Genomic DNA, 20,239 nt, shown 5'->3' with positions numbered 1-20,239 from the left:
TCAAAACCAGCCTTGGCAACAATAGTCAGACCCTGTCTCTACAAAAAAAAAAAAAAAAAAACACACACAAAAATAACTTAGCCAGTGCTGTGGTGCACACCTGTAGTCTCAGCTACTCAGGAGGCTGAGGTGCAAGGATCACTTGAACCTAGAAGGTTGAGGCAGTGAGTTGTAATCACAACTGTATTCCATCCTGGGTGACAGAGCGAGACCTCATGTTAAAAAAGAAAAAAAAAAGAAAAAAGAATACAGATGAACAGTCATAAAGACATTATTGAATGCTCTTAGAAGATTGTAAACTTGCTCTCTGGAAGTGTGGGGGAAGGTGGAAGTGATATCCATGCATTGTTATTAGAAAGCCACGCTAGAGCTCACACAGCCTTGCACTTTGATAGGAGTGAGGAGGGGTGCAGGGAAAGGAGGGGCAAACCAGAGTGTCTGTCTTGAGGCCTCCATGGGCCAGTGCCCCAGCCCTGTGGTGAGGGCTGGCACTTCCCAGCTCCTGTGCCCCAGTTGTGCCATCTCGAGCGCTGAGAATGCACCCATCCCTTCCCAGAGGAATGCCCGTGAATGCCTCGGGGCTCTGCCCTCCACACCAGGTGCGTCCCTAGCCCTGGCTGCTGAATTGTTGCATTCCTGTTGTGTGTTTATTTTTCATATTGGCTGAAGACCAAGAGGGAAGAAGCACAGAATTCCTCAACTCCCAGTGTGCCCATGAGTAAGAGCAAATGCTCCGTGGGACTCATGTCTTCCGTGGTGGCCCCGGCTAAGGAGCCCAATGCCGTGGGCCCGAAGGAGGTGGAGCTCATCCTTGTCAAGGAGCAGAACGGAGTGCAGCTCACCAGCTCCACCCTCACCAACCCACGGCAGAGCCCCGTGGAGGCCCAGGATCGGGAGACCTGGGGCAAGAAGATCGACTTTCTCCTGTCCGTCATTGGCTTTGCTGTGGACCTGGCCAACGTCTGGCGGTTCCCCTACCTGTGCTACAAAAATGGCGGCGGTAAGTCCCATCTCAGCCTCCCTGAGCACGCTGGCCGGGCGGGGGTCATGGGGGCAGCCGGGGCCAAGGCACGCACCCAAACAAGATAAAGCTGTTCCCATGCATGAAGACGGAGCTCCCTGTGAGAGCTCACGGCCGGTGCAGATCTTCCCAGAGGATGTCACAAAACCATAGAGCAGGACTCGGAGCTGCCTTGTCCCACGCCTGCATTTCAGAGTTTAGGAAAGGGAGGCCAGCGAAGAAGCTGGGGGGTGGGGGGCGGCAGACGGAGCAGCTTGGCTCTGCCTCCTGTTTCCAGAGGCTATTTTCGCTTTGGAAAGAAAATTCTCAAAGGTCCAAAGAACAGCCTGTGGCTGACTTTGGCAGCCTTTGCAAAGCATGTGGAGGCCCTGGAGCCTGGAGTGGCAGAGGAGGCCCCTGGAAAGTGCCTGTGTCCCCTGCACCCTCCGGAACCCAGCCACAGAGCCAGAAAGCGAAGATCGAGGCAGGGCCACCTGGGACGTCCAAGAACATTGGTGATCCCTTCCCAGGAGCCTCTTTGGGCCTCCCAGCCTCCCTGCCTGGCCTCCCTCATTGGCCTCTATGCTAGGTCTGGGAAGGGAGGCCTGGGGAAGAATTTTGGGGGAAGCCTCACAGGATGCCTGCGAGGAGGCTGGCATTTTTATGCCCATCTTGAAGAGGGGAAGACAGAGGCCTCAGCAGGTACAGGAAGTTGCCCAAAGACAGAGCTGAGGGGCCCCATGCCTCCCCCTCCCCTTCCCCAGGAGAGAGAGTGGCAAAGCTCTCCCTCTCTCCAGTCAGACCAGGGGAGCAGAGGGAATTTAGGAGGTTGAGACCAGGGTTCCCTGGGCTTTGTGCTGGGGGCGGGGGAGGTACAGGTTTCAGAGGAACTAGGCCTTACCCTGGAGGGGCTCCCAGCACCTGGGGCAGCAAAGACCCTCAGCCACAGTCAATAGGGGCAGCCTCTGAGGGCCCCAGAAGCTGGGGACAGGACGGCAGGGCCCACTCAGCTCAGGGGCAGAGTTGGGGGGTCACAGATTCACAACTCAAGAGGCAAAGAGGATCAGGGCAAAGTGGGGGGACGCAGGCCAGGGAAGGGCACCCCGAACCACCGCAGGGAAGGATAGTACCTAGAGCACCGCTGAGCATGGGCAGGGCCTCCCTGTGCTGCTCTTGGGTTTGACTTCATGCCTCGGGGTGCGCAATGACAAGGGGATCCAGGAGGGACGTGTCAGGCGCTGACAGCAGTGGAGGGCGGGCTTCGGGACTCATCTACCCTAGCCTGGGACTTCCCGTTGGAGAGTGGGGTGAAACGGTCGGGCCAGGACATGGATGGTTGACTGGGGTAGCCGCCCGAGCTCCCATGAGGAGAGATGGGCCCTTCCGAGGCCCCAAACTCAAGGTGCTTTTCTGCCCCACAGGTGCCTTCCTGGTCCCCTACCTGCTCTTCATGGTCATTGCTGGGATGCCACTTTTCTACATGGAGCTGGCCCTCGGCCAGTTCAACAGGGAAGGGGCCGCTGGTGTCTGGAAGATCTGCCCCATACTGAAAGGTAATGTGCGGGTGCCTCCCTTCACCCTGGCGCAGCGCGGATCATGGTGGTGACGCTGGAGCTTTCAAAGCAAGCCAGCCGCATCATGGGCATCCAGCCCTGCTTTGCTAAAGACACAGGCATGGCACACGCCACTTGAACTTGGGTCCCACCTTAAAGATCTGCAGTGACAAGGACTGGATAGTTCATTCCCTTGCTCTAGGTGAGGGTCCTGCAATTCATTTGTGGTGTTACTTTGTCAAGATGCTAAAATGTAGTTAAGATAAAACACATGTCTATCTATGGATCTGCCATCTACCTATCATCCATCGGTCCATCCGTCAATCATCTGTTATCTATCTATCCATTATCTATCTTTATTATTGGTCTTTATATCAATCATTCACCCATCTATCTACCTATCTACCTAATCCATCCATCTATCATCATCATCTATCTGTATCTGTTTCCTGTGGCTGCTGTAACAAATGACACAAACTGGGAGGCTTAAAAGGCACACGTTTATTGTCTCACAGCTCTGGAGGCTGGACGTCCAAGATCAAGGTGTCTGTAGGGGTGATTTCTTCTGAGGCTGTGAGGAAGCATCTGTTCTAGCCTCTCTCCTTGGCTCAGAGATTGTCTTCTCCCTGTGCCTCTTTATACTGCTTGCTTCTATGCATATCTCTGTAACCAAATTCCCCCTTTTTATGAGGCCAGAAGTCCTGTTGGATTAGGGACACCCTAATGACCTCACTTTAACTTGATCACCTCTGTAAAGACCTTGTCTCTAAATAAAGTCACATTCTGAGGTTTGGGGGGTTAGAACTTCAACAGATGAACTTGGGGGATGGACACATCCCACAATTCTATCTATTATCTGTCAATCATCTATTCACCCGTCTGTCATCTACCCATTCATCCATCTATTTTCTTTTGATCCATCCACCTATCTATCAATCCATTCATCCACCCATCCAGTCATCCATCCATTCATCTATCTATGGATCTATCATCCATCCATCCATCCATCCATTATCTATTGATCCATCCATCTACCTATTGATCCATCTATCTATCCATCCATCCATTCATTCATCCATTCATCTATCTATGGATCTATCCATCCATCCATCTTCTATCTATTGATCTATCCATTCATCCGTTATCCATTGTTCCATCCATCCATCCATTCATCTATGTATGGATTCATCCATCCATCCATTCATCTATGTATGGATTCATCCATCCATCCATTCATCTATGTATGGATTCATCCATCCATCCACCTATCGACCTATCCACCTATCTACTAGCTATTGATCCATCTAGTTGTCACTGAACCTTTCCAGCTGCTGATGTCCTGCTCTGGCACCATGAAATGGACACACCTCGTGTTGAGTGCAGGTGGCCTGCCCAGCACGAAGCCCTCTCCCGGCACTTCTGACTCCATCTTCATGAGACCCTGGGAAGGGCACGCACTATGTCTCTGTGTTGGAGATGCAGATGCTGAGGACCAGAGGGCTGGGGTTGTTCCCCCTGGTGTCCCCATCAGAGCAGAGTGGGATTTGATCCCAGATGTTTCTGACTCCCCAATCCCTGCACGCAGGTCACACTTGCCCAGTGGGCCAAAGCCACCTCTCAGGGGCTGGTGGTTCAGGGAGGATTCAGGCATTTACTCAGAGGCACCACTCAGAAAATTGGCATTAAGAAAATGACTACTAGAAGGTCAGCCTCTGGATACTCATAGAAGTTCTGGAAAAGCTGTGTGTTTAGAAGACAGCCGAGCCCAGCGCGGCCCCAGGACGCATTACCAATGGGTCAGGGGTGGGCCTTCAGAGGCGAGCCGCTGACCTCCCTTAGGAGAGGGAACAGATGGCATTTCACAGCTGCTGAGGTCAGGCTCCAGGAGGAGAAGTCAGTCTCGCAGCCGTGGAAATGCTGAGACTAGACAGGTGTGATGGCTCTTCCCAGGCACGAGACTCATTCGTTCTTAATGGGCTGCTTAGTGAATCTTATGACTTCAGTAATTTCTTCCTGGGCTCCACATTCGCTGGACTACACTGAAATGGAGCTACAAAAAGAGGCCTCCCTCCCCACCCCCACCCCACACACATCTTCAGAGTGAGAGACAGATGCTTTGGGCATGCACTGGTGCCAGACGACCCCTTGGCAGGATCTGCAGGTAGAAGTCAAACCGTACAAGAATTGCTCAGAACATGCCTCCGTCCCCATCGTCAGGTCCCTGATATCAGGTCCCCAATGGAAGAATGCAGCAGCTAACGGAAGACCCAGGCCTGTTGTTACAGACAGACAGGTGCGCGTGTCACATCCGGCGTTGCAGTGAACCCAGGCTAACAGTTCAAGACACACACGTGTTACCTGTGTCCTCCCTGGCCCTGGCCAGCGGCACGGACATGTTTCAGAGAGGTGTGCTGCCTCTGAGCCTGCAGTCGTAAGCGACGCTGAGCTTGCACCGTGGTCCATGTTGGAGAGTATCTGAGGGCTCAGAGCCTTGGGATGCTGAGTCAGAGATGAAGCCGGCCCACTGGGGTAGGGGAAACTGAGGAAAGATGACATTGTGCTCTGGCACAGGCTGCAGCAACATCCAACTGTGCTTTGCTGGATTTTCAAGAGCCACCCCGGAGTCTGTCACAAGTGTCTTACACGGCACAGCCCTGTGCCCCACTCCCGCCAGTGAGCCTGGTGTTGGAGCAAGTTAAATCACCTCTTCACGTGCAGGATTCAGGTGAGGAGGGCAGGAGAAAAAGGGACCTGTGAGTCCACAGATAAGAGCTCATTTCCTTCTGTCTGTCACACAGAAAGGATGTTCACAACAAAGCTGCCGTTGTGGGTCTTCATGACGTAGTCCATAAAATGTCAAGAAGCAATTTCTAAGAATTTCAGAGCACCAACTCGACTTGGGCTAGTAGAGAACCTCTGACTTCCATCAGCGTGAGCAGTGGCACCTCGTTCTGAAGAAATGCAGCCGGCGGATGTGGGCATATCATCGTGTTCTCCACAATGTGCAGCCGGGGTAAGCTGGGCAGTCGTCTCCTCTGTGTCACAGCCCCTGTGCCCACAATCCCGCATCCCATGCCACCAGCTTCGTTCTGAAGACTAGTCCCAGAGGAGGGCTGCAAAGTGTGGCCGCAGGAAGGAAGGCTCGTGGCCCTGCGGGCGGATCTTGGGAAGAGCTTGTTCACACTCACCTAGTCCTGGTGAGGAAGGAAAATTGCAAATCACAGAGAGTGAACTGTTCGACCCAGGAAGGGATAGATGAATCCGTGCAAGAAAGCTGGACTTCTTTTTAGAGACGAGATACCTTGAGTTGTTGAATCTCAGTAACGCTGCAGGTTCCGGTGCCAGCGTCCCATTTGTTCTGCCTACCTGTCAAGCGCAGGATGCCAGTTTAGAGGAGACTGACATTGCTTATGAAATCAGATGTACACCATGCACCCCCGGCACCCTGATACATGTGCCTTTGTCCTTTTTAAAAATTTGGTTAATAAAAATGCATGCATTTTCATGTCTCACTGAATAGAAGTGCCACGTGGCAAATTATCAGCTAAAGTGCCCACAACAATCATTGTGGAGCTAAAAGGCCATCCAGCCCTGAGCAGGTGGCAATTCCATGGGGAAATGAAGTCAGCTCTCCAGGAAGCCTGGTTGTTCCTGGCCCTTCCCCTCCTGCAGACCTGCGAGCTGCTCCCTGCTCCTAACTGGGAGCCAAGATCCACCCTTGAAAGCCAGAGGGCGGAGTTCATGGTGAGGCCCAGCTGCTCAGCGGCCATGACTCACGTGCATTTCCCATAGTCTCGCCAGAGCAGCTTGGGATGGGCACCACAGCCAGAGGGGCCTCTGGGGCCTTCAGCCCCGCAGTGCACCCCAGGGTCCTGAGAAGTGGGTCTTTAAAACTCTTCCTCTCCTCCCTTCCCCTCGCTCTCTTTCCCTCTCCCTGTGTCTCTTTCTGTCTCTCTCCCTCCTTTCCTCTCTGTGTCTCTCCTGTTCTGTCTCTTCTCCTCTCTGTCTCTCTCCTGTTCTGTCTCTTCTCCTCTCTGTCTCTCTGGTACATGCACACACAGCAAGCACATACTAAAGACACCCAGACTGACACAGAGAGGCGTCCTCTCCCCTCTTTCTTTTCTTTTCTTTTCTTTTTTTTTTTTTTTTTTTTTTGTGAGACGGAATCTCGCTCTGTCACCAGGCTGGAGTGCAAAGGCACGATCTTGGCTCACTGTCAGCTGCGCATCCCGGGTTCAAGTGATTCTCCTGCCCCAGCCTCCCGAGTAGCTGGGGCTACAGGTGCGTGCCACCATGCCCCGCTAATTTTTTGTATTTTTAGTAGAGATGGGGTTTCATCGTGTTAGCCAGGATGGTCTCGATTGCCTGACCTCATGATCCGCCTGCCTTGGCCTCCCAAAGTGCTGGGATTACAGGAGTGAGCCACCGTGCCCGGCCCTCTCCCGTCTTTCTTCCAAAGACCTGCTTGATGCCTCCTGTGAGGTGTGGAGGGGCTGCTCCACCAGAGGCTTCCTCCAGCGGGATCCGTGCATGCGTTGACAACACCCTCTCCTGAAGCCAGCTCTCGTGGGTGCCCTGGGGTGTACTGGTGTTCAGGGGTGGGGCAGGGTGGCCGTGCTCTGGTGGGCGAAGCACCATTTGCAGGCACGACCCTCAGCCAGCTTCTGTTTGTCAGGTTTCGGTTTCATTGCCAAGGGCAACCCCATTTTACAGATGCCCTGGAAACCCCACCATTCGATTGTATTGAATATAAAATATTTTATAGTCAATCATATTTTAGTGTGATTTCTCAAACACAAAACAAACTACACACAAGGTTAATATAAAAAAAAAGGTACTAAGCAAAAATAAATTTAAGGAAATGGACCTTAAAAGCTATGCTTGAAATTCACACTTAGCGCCGAGCTTCCTGGGAGTCAGACAGGAGGGAAGGGAAGCGCCATGTTCTCATGAATGTTTTCCCTGGAAACGCGAGCAGGGACTTTGCCTGCCACCTCCTTGGGGAGAGAGCCTCCCGTGTCACTAAATGGTGTTTAAGAAATGTGTCAGGTGAAGCTTCATCTGGAGCCCACGGTGATGTCATGAGCAGAGATCACTAGAAGGTTCTGTAGCAAACAGGGTAGTGGGTTTCCTGCGTCTGGGCCTTCGGTGAGCTTGAGGAGCTCGTGGTGAAGTTGGCTGGTTGGTGAGGGGCTACACGTCAGTGGCCCAGGTCAGGGGCTCTGCCTTCCTGAAGGGCAGGGCTTGGAGCAACCAAATGCCTGGCCAGTGCTGACAGTGGCCACCACTGTTCAAGGGAGCCATTTCCTCACCCAGGTGCCCAGGGAAGCATCCAGGAGGGGACTGGCCACCACCGTTCAAGGCTGTTTCCTCACCCAGGTGCCCAGGGAAGCATCCACAACCAGGAGGGGTCCTCTTGGTAAGGGGGACTCTGGTGTGGGGGCTGCACTGTCCCATGGATCAGAGCAGGCCCATTTGCTCTGGGAGCCGTGTCAGCCAGTGTGGCCAATGGTGATGTCATGCACAGTGGCCATGGTGACGTCATGATCCCATGGTGGCCCTGCCAATCTGTGGTGCAGGGCAGGAAACAAAAGCAGTGGCTCTGGAAGGACCCAGGGTACAGTCAGCCCTTCCTTCGGACTCTGGATTGGGATCCACTCTGGTGTTGTTTGATCAAGGACTTCCCAGGGTTTCAAGCTAAGGACTTGATACAGAAAGTTTTAACCTTGAAAAATTTTCAGATTGGGCATCCATTGTCAGTTACCACCATGGAAAACCCTCCACAGTGCTCTCTGGAAACAATGTGGCTCACCGACAGTGTGGCTCCCAACCTGGCTGCCTGGGTGAGTTCACTGTGGATCACAACCCAGCCTCTCTCCTAAGGGACTCCGGACAGACGGTAATATAGAATTATTTAATATGGACCAGATCCACGTGGGAGAAGGCCTTCCTTAGGCAATCCGTGACAGACTGCAATACAGAATTATTTAATATGGACCAGATCCATATGGGAGAAGGCTTTTCAAAGGCAATCCGTGACAGACTGCAATACAGAATTATTTAATATGGACCAGATCCACGTGGGAGAAGGCCTTCCGAAGGCAATCCGTGACAGACTGCAATACAGAATTATTTAATATGGACCAGATCCACATAGGAGAAGACCTTCCAAAGGCAGCAGCTTGGCTTTCATCATCACCACTACTGAGCATGCTTTCCAAGAGGGATTACCGGCACTCCTGATCTTAGATCTGTTTAAAACAAAGTTTTGAGTCTTCTTTTTGCTTTCAAGGTAGGAAGAGAACTTTACTGAGGTGCCCTGAGCATGAGAACAGCTTCTCCTAAGGATTGAGACTATAAAAAGCAACCCAGGCCACTCCCTGCAAAAGTCACCTTGAAGGTATGCTCCTACCCCGGCCATGAACAGGCAAGACAGGGCATGGCGCCTACTGGGTTTTAATAAAGTAAATCAAAGTTGTACCCAAACTAATCATGTCAGTAAACTGAGAAGAAATGTGGAAATGAAAAAAATTCTTCCTGGAGCTTAGTAAAGTGAACCCCAGTAGCAAGAACGTGATGGTGCCCATCCAGCAGTGAACAAGGAGGAAGTCATCTGACCACCAGGCCCATCTGCCCACCAGTCAGGCTGACACCACTCCAAAGACTGCTGACCACTGAGTTCTATTCCAGTTTACCAGGAGACCCCATAAATGATGGATCCCAAATTCCAGGTCTGTGATCCTGGAAAGGACACTCTAAAAGACCCTGGATGGCATTGCATGGCCATGGATGGCCCTGGCTGGTCCTTGATGGTCTTGCATGGCCCTGGAAGGCCTTGGAAGGTCAAACATGGCTCTGAGTAGTCCTTCATAGTCATGCAAGGCTCTAGGTGGCCCAAGGAAGCCCTGGATGATCTTACCTGCCCTGGGTGGACCTGGTGGCCTTATGTGGCCCTGGGTGATTCTAGGAAACCCTGGATGGTCATGCATGGGTAGTGTGACCTTGGATGGCTCCACATGGCTGTAAATGAGCTCAGATGACTCTTCTGAGTAGTCTTGCAGGAGAGGCATGAGCAGCTATAGATGGCCACAGATGGCCATAGATGGCTATGGATGGCTCTGGATGGCCATGGGTGGCTGTGGATGGCCATGGGTGGCTGTGGATGGCCATGGGTGGCCGTAGATAGTTATGGGCAAATGCAGATGGCTGTGGATGGCTGTGGATGTCTGTAGATGGCTGTGGATGGTTGTGAATGGCAATGGATTGTTGTGGATGGCCGGGTGGATGTGGGAGGTTGTGGACGGCCATGGATGACTATGGATGGCTGTGGATGGATGTGGATGGTTGTGGTTGGCTGTGGATGGTTGTGGATGGTTGTGGATGGATGTGGATGGCCATGAATGGTTGTGGATGGCTATGGATGACCGTGGATAGTTGTGGATGTCTGTAGATGGCTGTGGATGGTTGTGAATGACAGTGGATTGTTGTGGATGGCTGGGGTGGATGTGGATGGCCATGGATGACTGTGGATGGCTGTGATGGATGGATGGTTGTGGATGGCTGTGGATGGATGTGGATGGCCGTGGATGGCCATGAATGGTTGAGGATGGCTATAGCTGACCGTGGATAGTTGTGGATGTCTGTAGATGGCTGTGGATGGTTGTGAATGCCAGTGGATTGTTGTGGATGGCCAGGGGTGGATGTGGATGGCCATGGATGACTGTGGATGGCTGTGGATGGATGAATGGAGATGGCTGTGGATGGCCATGGATGGCCCTTTGCGACTCAAAGTGGCCCTGGATTAGCCTGGGTGGCCATGTGTGGTCCTGGGTGCCCTCCATAGTCCTGAATGAGCCTGGTGGCTGTGGATGGCTGTCAAGGACCCCAGGTGTCCCTTAGTGACTATTGGCAGTCTTGATGGCTCTGGGAGACACTGGGTGTTCCTGGGTAACCCTAGATGACCTTTGATGGCCCTATTCGCATGGGTTCCCTAGGTAGCCCTGGGTGTTTCTGGGTGGCCGTGGATGATTCTGATGGTTTCACATGGGCCTGATAGCCCTGGTTAACCATGAGTTGGTTGCCCTGGGTCACCCAGAGTACCCCCTAGATGGCCTCAATGATCCTGGATGACTCTTATGGATCCTGAGTGGCTGTGGTGGGGATGGATGACCATATGTGCCTGGGGGTGACCTTGGTGTCCCTGGGGGTCTCTGGGTGCATAAGGGTGGCCCTGGATACTCGCCATAGCTCTGGGTGACCTTGCTGGCTCTGGATGTCTCTCAGAGACACCCTGAAAGTCCTTGTGTAGGAGTGCATGGTTTTGGGGAGTGGGCAGCTTCTTCTCTGTGGTCACAGTGTGAAATCTGGTCTCAGGCCTTTCACGGGCCTTCCCCTGCATGTTTGAAGATGCTGTCTGGCATCAGGGCTGTCCAGGAGTTGTGGGCTCAGGGTAGTGTCTCCCGTGAGGGGAGGTGGAAGGGACACGTTGCTGATGGTGGCTCTGTGCTCCACCTGCGTGGGCTCCATGGCCTCCCCCTTCCCGCTAGGTGTGGGCTTCACGGTCATCCTCATCTCACTGTATGTCGGCTTCTTCTACAACGTCATCATCGCCTGGGCGCTGCACTATCTCTTCTCCTCCTTCACCACGGAGCTCCCCTGGATCCACTGCAACAACTCCTGGAACAGCCCCAACTGCTCGGATGCCCATCCTGGTGACTCCAGTGGAGACAGCTCGGGCCTCAACGACACTTTTGGGACCACACCTGCTGCCGAGTACTTTGAGTAAGTGGGAGTCGGGTCCTCGGGAACGGGAGAGATGGCGCAGCCAGGTCCCCCATGGTAGCCCCTTGGTTGGACACCAGCCCTTGCTGACTCCCAGGGTGCGGGGAGGGGGAATCTGTTCCTGCACTCCATCCCTTTAGTGCTCTGGAGGGGCACATTTCTGAATCACTGTGGTGGTCTCCAGGAGCTCAGCAAAGCTCCTGTAGGGCGAGCCCTCAGCAAGGATGGGGCACTGAGCAGCTCCCTTGGCTGCTCCCAGCGGCAGCTCAGGGTGGGAGGGGGCTGATAGGGAACACAGCAGACCCTGTGCAGAAGGTGGGCAAGCTCCAGTCTCTGGGAGCTGCAGTGGCGCCTCTGGAGTGAGTCAGCCCCATGTCTGGGCTCCCTTCCTCCCTACCCTTCCTCTGTGCATAGCATGGGGCCAAACTGCCTCACTCCGGCCCTTGCCCTCTCCAGAAAAGATAACTTTCTGGGTGTCACTGCGCAAGAAGTCTCTGGCTTCAGTAGGCAGCCCCTGTCTCCAGGGTGACCCAGCCGTCTGCTTTTCACAAGACTTTGTTTTGTTGTTTACCTGCACGGCTTTATTTCTGTCTCTGGGCCTCTTTCCACCTCCCATGCCAGCGTATCCCATGTCCAGCAGCCTCCTGGGTCTCTGTCTCCTTCTCCCTTTGCCCTGGCCAGGCCTGACCTGCACTGTCCTCCCCAGCCAGGCCAGTTCCTCACCATCCACCCCGGCCAGACCCAACCCTCACTGTCCACCCCAGCCAGGCACAAACCACAAAGTCCACCCCAGCCAGGCCCCTCCCTCACTGTCCACCCCGGCCAGGCCCACCCCTCACCGTCCACCCTGGCCAGGCCCGCCCCTCATGGTCCACCCCAGCCAGACCCAACCCACACTGTCTACCCTGGTCAGGCCCATCCCTCACTGTCCACCCCGGCCAGGCGTGATCCTCACTGTCCATCCCAGCCAGGCCCGCCCCTCATGGTCCACCCCGGCCAGGCCCACCCCACACCATCCACCCTGGCCAGGCCCACCCCACACCGTCCACCCCGGCCAGGCCCAACCACACTGTCTACCCTGGTCAGGCCCATCCCTCACTGTCCACCCCGGCCAGACCCAAGCCATACAGTCCACCCCGGCCAGCCCCAACCCGCACAGTCCACCCCATCCAGGCCCGTCCCTCACTGTCCACCCAGGCCAGGCCCGCCCCTCACCATCCACCTGCAGCACCTGCTTTCCTGGACCCCGATGTCTCCGATGAAGTCCTTTTGGGCCCCGTGCCAGCTCCTGCTGGCCCTCCCTCGTCACCAATGGCCTGGCCCAGCCTGGAAGGGTCGTTACTGACACCCAGGGGTTCCCTGTTTCCCCTGGACCCCTCCCGGAATCCGGACCTGGCGGGTGCCATCCACATCTTCCTGCCCTCGCCAGCCGGGCCTGGGGCCTCGTGCCGGGTCGCCGTTCTCACAGGCGGACTCTTCAACTCAGCGGCCATTTTGGAGAGGAGGAGAGGACGTTGGCGCGACTCTCCCCAGATCCGGTGTTTCCCGTCAGCCAGGGCGCTCCTGTTTGGGGGGCTCGCTTGCCTGGTTAGACGCCTCTTATTCACGTTTCTATGCCAAAATGAGTCCACTTCAAGGTAGGAAAAGGAACTCTGACCAGTAAGACTAATTCCAGTTTTAACAGCCAGTAGGTGCCTTTGCAAAATTTGAGTCAGAAAACAGGGAGCTTGAAAGCAAATGAAGCATCTCATGTTATGTTTGTACAAGTCACGGTGATAGGAACAGCCAGGCGGGAGGTGAGCAGAGAAGCCCCCGCCTCGCCTCTGCTGGGGGAGGATCATCCCCGAGAACTTTGGTCTTGGTCTGCAAGGGCACCTTCGGGGCGCACAGCCTCCCAGAGAGATGCTTTCTATATCTGAAAACCGTATCAACAGACATCACTGAGGTCTTTTCCTGCAAGGAAGGGACCTTCGCGCTCTCCTGGGGGTCTTGTCAGAGACGGCTGAGATGGAGCCTTCGGGCAGGCCGGAGGGTGTGGCTTGGAGAAAGTAGGGCTGATGCTGCCGGAAAGGGACCAGTTCTCATGGTGGGCAGGCGTTCGGTCTCTCAAACTGCTCTGCACTCAGATATTCAGAACCCAAGTGCTTGGTTCTAGAATTCCTCCTCGGGCATGGAAGCATATTGCCGGGCCTGGCCTCGGAGGTGAGGAGCCGGGGTGGAGGCAGGTTTTGGGGGGGCCACCCGGCGTTTTTCTTAGAGCATGAGGAAGACCATGGGTCGCGTGGGGTGAGCGTTGTGTGGGCCTTTCTTGTGGTTTGGGAGTTGGACAAGAGTGACGAACTCTGAGGAGGACGGTGCCACGATGGGAGAGAGTGGCCCACCAAGTACCCAGCAGGAGGAGAGAGAGTCCAGGCTGGGGCGCCAGGAAGACGCTCAGGGGAGGAGGGCTGGTTTCAGAAGGTGGGGCAGGCGGGAGAGAAGATGCACCCGGAATGAGTCCTGGTTGTTTGCCTGAAGACACTTGGACGAGCATCGCCATAGGAAGCGCAGCTGCAGGCAAGGTCGTGGGAGAGTCTGGGCAGGACTCTCGTGGGTGACAGGCAAGCGGGAAATGATAAAATCGTCCAAATAATGCACAGTCACACCATTTGTCCAAGTAGATTTTAACATTCTCGAGGGAGAAAACTCCCATTGCGTGTGGATGGCCTGTTCACACCTACATTTCCCTAATTAAACACCCTACGAACACCCCAGGCCTGGGCTGCATGTGCTCTTGCTGTGTGCCCAGCTCTCAGGGTTAGCATGTGATCAAAGAGAGGGGACAGCAGCAGAAAGTGGGGGGCACACAGAGCCAGGGGCAGTGGCCGCAGAGGTGCCACCGGGGCAAGAGCCTGAGAGTTCCCAGTACCCAACGCCCTGTTAAAGCTGCCAAGTGCTGCCATGTGGGGACTGCCTTCCTTTTGTTTGGGCAGTGTGGGAAATGTTGAGTCATTGAAGTGATGTTCAGATAACAAAATTGGAGAGGAAAACAGTGTAGTGATTAGTCCAGTGATTCGTTGTTAAGAATGCTAGAAGGAAAGAACACGTGTTATTATTTTAAACAATCAGACTAGCGAAGTCTATTTGGAAGTTCTCAGTCTGGAAGGAAGGAAGGAAACAGAAAGGTGCCCAGCCCTTCACTCAGAAGCCCTGTCCGCACTGGCACGTGGTACACTTTAGCTGGCGGCAGCTCAAGAGCAGACGTGGGGAGTTGGAGAAGGTTTAAGATCAATTCACAAATGATTAATGACCCAAGGCACGGAGGTGCTTGGCACTCCTCCCACACCTTCTGAAGGTGATTTTCCCACCAGTGGGACTGAGGTTCCCCTGAAACAGGCTCCAGTGACTCTTGGGGAGCAGGGAGGACAGTCGTAACGTGCTCAGGTCTGCCAGGGGTTTTCTGGATTTCAAACCTGCTTTATAAAGCAGATCACTGGACAAAGGATGTCAGGTTCCTGCCAGCGCATGTAATCAGGGAGTGGATGTCTCACTGTGAAAGGCCATAAAGGCCAGAGTGGCTGTGATGTGTGACAGTGCAGCTCTTTGTCCTAGATAATGGGCATGCCTGACTTTGTCAGTAACCACAAAAGGGATTGAGTTTCCTACACAATGTACAAAACATGCCGTCTCATAAATTTGACAACTAAGATGTTAGCAAGAGTAGATCTGAAAGGGCTTTATCGTGCGTTTTTACTACAGGTCCTCAGGAAGTAACCGTGAGGCCTGGGTGAGACGCTGGCCGTGTCTTCTGGGCCCTAAGTCAGAAAAGACTGCTGAGCTGCCCCACTGACGGTGCTTCCTCCATGTGCCATGAATGCCGTGTGCAGTGCTGGCTCCTACACCCAGTGTTCCTCGGGGTTGGCAAATGAAACGTATCCTGTGGGAGTTGCTGGCACCCCTGGCCCCTGGGGGTCCCAGCCAGCCTTCCTGCATTGCCACTTCCTTCTTGGGCAGCAGCCCACCCACCAGAGGGGGTGGCAGAAATGGTTCCTGGAGAGAAATGAAAGGAACCCTTCCTTGTAGGAACCTGGAGATTATTGATTGGCTGCATCCCACACATTTGATATGCTGTGTTTTCATTTCAAAACCCCAACACAGGACCACATAACTCTGACCAGTTTACAATTTCCCCACTTCCATAAATACTTATCGACACTGCCCAATATAAATTATAAAGTTATAAATTAAAGCTATTAATTTGCCTCAAATGGACTGCATTAGCTGCATCCCACAAAGTTTGATATGCTGTGTTTTCATTTCATTCAGTTCAAAGTATTCCCTAATCTTTCTTTTGATTTCTATTTGACTAACAGGGCATTTTTAGAAGTTTGTTGTTTAATTTGAAATATTTGGAGGTTTGCTAGATATTTTTGTTATTGATTTCTAATTTAATTCTGTTTTGGCAAGATGATATGCTTATACATCTTTAATATTTTAAAATATATTGAGACTTGTTTACGACCTACTAGATGGTTTACACTGGTGAATGTTCCACATGCACCTAGAAAGAATATGTATTCTGCTGTCTTTGGTTGGAGAGTTGCATAAATGTCAGAGAGGTCATGTTAGGTCACTGTGTTTTTCAGGTTTTCTACATCCTTACTGGTTTTCTGTCTACTTGCTCTATCAGTTACTGAGAAAGGGGTACTGAAATCTCAACTATAATTGTAGATTTGTCTATTTCTTTTCACTTCTATCAGTATTTGCTTCATTCACGTATTTTGAAACTCTGCTATGAAGTGCATACATGTTTATTATTATTAGTCTTTGAATTGACCGCTTTACCATTTGAACTATCCTTCTGGGTTAGATTTCTCATTCTGAAGTCTACTTTGTCTGATAGTAATATGGCCACCCCAACTTTCGTATGATTACTGTTTGTGTGGTATTATCTTTTCCAGCCTTTTATTTTTAAACTATATGTGTCATTATATATAAAATGGATTTATTGTAGACACCATCGAGTTGGTTGTGCTTTTTATCCAATATGGCAATCTCTGTTTTTTAATTAGAGTTTCCATTCAATAATTGTCAGCATGGCTGGCTTTAAGTCTTTCATTGTGCTAATTTTTTGCCCCCTCTCTTCTTTGTTTCTTGTTTCCTCTATTTATTCCCTGTTTTGAATTAATTTTTTAGGCTTTCATTTTATCAACACTATTAGCTAATAAACTATAGCTTTCTGTTTTCATTTCTTCGTGGATTTTATAGGGTTTACAACATTGACCTTCAAGTGACATGATACCATTTCACAGAACAGAAGGGCCTACAACAGTAGACTTCTGTTTTCCTCACATCCTTCGTGCAATTGTTGTGAGATTTTATTTCTACAATATGTATCAACTCCATGATACCTTGCTGTTATTTCTGCTTTAAGCATTTACATTTTAAATAAATCTAACAAAGAGATGTTTTATATTTACCTGCATAGGCACCATCTCTAGTGCTGTCCGATCCTGTATGCAGATTGGGGTTTCCATTTAAGACCATCTTCCTTCCATCTAAAGAATTTCCTTTAACATTTCTCATAGCGTAGACTTGCTGGCAGTGATTCAGCTTGGGCTTTACACAAAAGTATTTTGCCTTCTTGGGGGGCTATTGTGGTAAGCTATACATAGCATTGCTTTTACCACCTTAGCCATTTTTCAGTGCACAGTTCAGTGGCATTAGGTACAATCACATGTTGTGCAACCATCACCATCATCCATTGGAACTTTCTCCTCCTCCAAAGCTGAAATTTTGTCCCCATTAAATACTAAGTCCCCATCCTCCCTCACCGCAGCCCCTGGCAGCTACCATTCTACTTTCTGTCTCTGTGAATTTGTCTACTCTAGGTCCCTCCTCTGAGTAGAATCACTTATTTTTTTGTGACTGGCTTATTTTCCTTAGCATATGTCTTCAAGGTTTATTGAAGAATTTCAGAACCAGAATTTCATTCCTTTTTAAGGCCAAATAATATTTCAATTCCATTGTATGGATATATCATGTTTTGTTTATCCATTTATCTTTTTCCTTTTTAGAGACAGGATCTCACTCTGTTGTCCAGGCTGGAGTGTGCAGTGGTATGATCACGGCTCACTGCAGCCTTGACCTTCTGGGCTCAAGCAATCCTCCTGCCTCAGACTCCCAAGTAGCTGGGACTACAGGTATGTGACACCACATCCAGCTAATTTTTTAAAATTTTTTGTAAAGTGGGGTCTTGCCATGTTGCCCAGGCCTGTCTTAAACTCCTGGGCTCAAGTAATCCTCCCGCCTCAGCCTCCCAGAGCACTGCGATTACAAATGTGAGCCACCACACCTGGCCAGATCTATTTATCTTTTGATGGACATTTGGGTTGCTTCCACATTTTGGCTACTGTAAAAACATGCTGCTATGAACTTCAATATTGAGTACCTGCTTTTGAGTAGATACCCAGAAGTTGAATTGCTGGAGCTATGTGATAATTCTGTGTTTAATTTTTTGAGGAACCACCACACTGTTTCCCACAGTGGATGCAAATCGGAACAAGGGTTCTGATTTCCCCACATCCTTGACAACACTTACTTTCTGCTTGTTTGTTTTGATAATAGCCATCCTAATGGGTGTGAAGTGGTCTGTCATTGTATTTTTGATTTGTATTTCCTTAATGATTAGTGACTGTTGGGCATCTCTTCATGTGTTTATTGGCCATTTGTATACCGTCTTTGGAGCAATGTCTATTCAAGTCCTTTGCCCGTTTTTGAATTGGGCTGTCAGTTTTTTTGTTGTTGAGTTTTAGGAGTTCTTTACATATTTTAGATATTATTCTCTTTTCAGATTAATAGGTGATTTGCGAATATTTTCTTTCATTCTGTAGTGTTCCTTTTTACTCTGTTGATAGCATCCTTCAGTGCACAAAAGTTTTAAATTTTGATGAAGTCTAATTCATCTTTTGTGTCATATCTAAGAAACCATTGCCAAGTCCAAGATCATGAAAATTTACCCTGTGTTCTCTTCCAAGAGTTTTATGGTTTTAGCCCTTATATTTGGCTCTTTTATCCATTTTGGGTTAATTTTTCTATATCATGTGAACTAGCTGTTCACTGATTTTCCTCTGGTTGTAGATCACATTTCTTGCTTCTTGTCATGTCTAGTAATTTTTTATTAGATGCTAGACTTGATGAGTTTTATACTAATGGGTACTTAGCTCTTGTCGTCTTTGTTTAGAGAGTATTAGATTTGTTCTAATAGGAAGTTAATGTGCTTTGGCACAATTTTATCCTTTGGAAGCTTGTTTCACCACCTCACTGCCTTGGCTCCCTCTTGGTAAAACGGGGTGAGAGGGCTGCTGTGAGGTCATCACAATGATGCATGGGAGGCCTGAGCATGCCTGGATTGCCACCAGTGGCTCCACTGTCACCCAATTGAATCATGGCCAGGAATTCACCAGGAAAAAGAGCCCAGTAGAAATTGGGAGGTGCCGTGCCTTTTCCACGCCTGGTGAACATCCTGGGCCAACGCTTTTCTGGTCCTCCCAACTATTATGGCTTATGAAACGCCTGCATGTGGGCCTGCACTTATGCCCCTTCCCAGATGTCCTTTGATTGTCTCGCCTGCCCTGTCCTCAGAAGCATGGACATGCTGGGAGACGCACGGCTTTCCCCTGCTCCTGGCATGGCTGGTTCCCATGCTGTGGTCAGCTCTGGGGACCCCTCTTCTCAGGTTGACAGCACTCAGGAGTGTCCGGTTCTCTAAATTGTCTGTGGGTTTTCAAATAACCTCAAAGCACAGTGACTTTCTAATCTCGAGAAGAGGCTCGACCCAGTGTGTCAAGGTGCTGCGTCTGAAGTTGCTTTCGTGTTTAATGCTGAGCCAGCTGTGTGTGCTGTGGACGCAACCTTGTGAGAAGGCCCTGAGTGGGGCAGCGCACTTTCCCTGGGCCTCCCCCTCAGGTCCAGGAGGGCCTGTGCCACGTATGGGCATTGACTGAGTTTGCCTTTTCTCCAGGCACCTGGGCAAGGGGAGAGGGTGTGCTGTCTGGTCTGGGTGTATAATTCATGCACGTGTGTGTGTGAGGCACCGAGGCTGCCAAGGCGTGGGCGGGTGGCATGCTGGGGTCAGTGACACCATGGGCAGTGAGGGAGGAATGGTCCGGGCTGCACAAAGTTGCTGGGAGGCCTCAGAAGCTCTCAGTGATGAGACCTTGCTGGGGGAGCAGAGCGACGGGGACTGGCCAGCAGGGGCAGAGCCTGGTGTGTGGCAGAAGGAGTGAGAAGAAGGCCCTGGGAGTCCCCACTGCCCCAGGAAGGGCAGGCGTGACCTCCACCAGCTCAGACGACTTTCCCTGCACAGTGCGGGTGACGGACAGCCTCTTGACTGAGCGGCTTGCCCTCGGAGAAGAGCAGAGAATGGTGGCGATGGTTTCAGTGGTGCAGCCATCTGCCCACCCGGCCAACCTGGGGCCTGTGCCAACCTGGGGCCTCTGCCTGGGCGCCCTCCAGGATAGGACAGAGACACTGTCCGGTGCTTTCAGGGCTCATGGGGCCTTCCCTGTTGGCAGCAGCCAGGGTGTCTGGTATGATTCTGGAGTTTGAAGAGCCGAATTCCTGGGACATGGCCCTGGAATGCCTCGCAGCTGGTGGAAAGCTCCCCAAGGCTGCAGTCGGCCGGGCTCCACCATGGGTGTCAGGTGTTATCTCCTGGGGACCTCAGTGGACCCACAACAGAAGCAAACCTGGGCAGTGCGAGCTCCTTTCATAACGCGGCTCCTGTCTGTCACAGCTCCTGACTTTACGGTGGCAGCGGCACGGCTGTTATAGTTGCCTTGGCCCCAAGTCACAGTCTGCAGTGGTGACGCAGCTGACTGCATGTAGCCTGGTGCATGTTCTCCCACAGAGAGTGTCACCAGGA

General features: G+C 51.7%; 1 protein-coding gene across 2 annotated transcripts in view; it reads left to right on the top strand.

Annotated features, from left to right (window-relative positions):
- Window positions 1–20,239, top strand: part of SLC6A3 (solute carrier family 6 member 3) — a 52,758-nt gene that overhangs the window by 1,527 nt on the left and 30,992 nt on the right. The window contains exons 2-4 of one of the 2 annotated variants that reach the window (XM_016952898.4): window positions 670–1,000; window positions 2,422–2,553; window positions 11,100–11,334. In XM_016952898.4, the coding sequence (XP_016808387.1) occupies window positions 715–1,000; window positions 2,422–2,553; window positions 11,100–11,334 (653 nt within the window). In that variant the 5' untranslated portion in view covers window positions 670–714. Of the gene's footprint in view, window positions 1–669; window positions 1,001–2,421; window positions 2,554–11,099; window positions 11,335–12,294; window positions 12,972–20,239 lie in introns of those variants that run through there. The other variant, XM_016952899.4, reaches the window with a different exon arrangement.

This window comes from Pan troglodytes, chromosome 4 (genome assembly GCF_028858775.2).
Source record: "Pan troglodytes isolate AG18354 chromosome 4, NHGRI_mPanTro3-v2.0_pri, whole genome shotgun sequence".
NCBI lineage: Eukaryota > Metazoa > Chordata > Mammalia > Primates > Hominidae > Pan > Pan troglodytes.
This window is presented reverse-complemented; position numbering and strand designations above follow the sequence as displayed.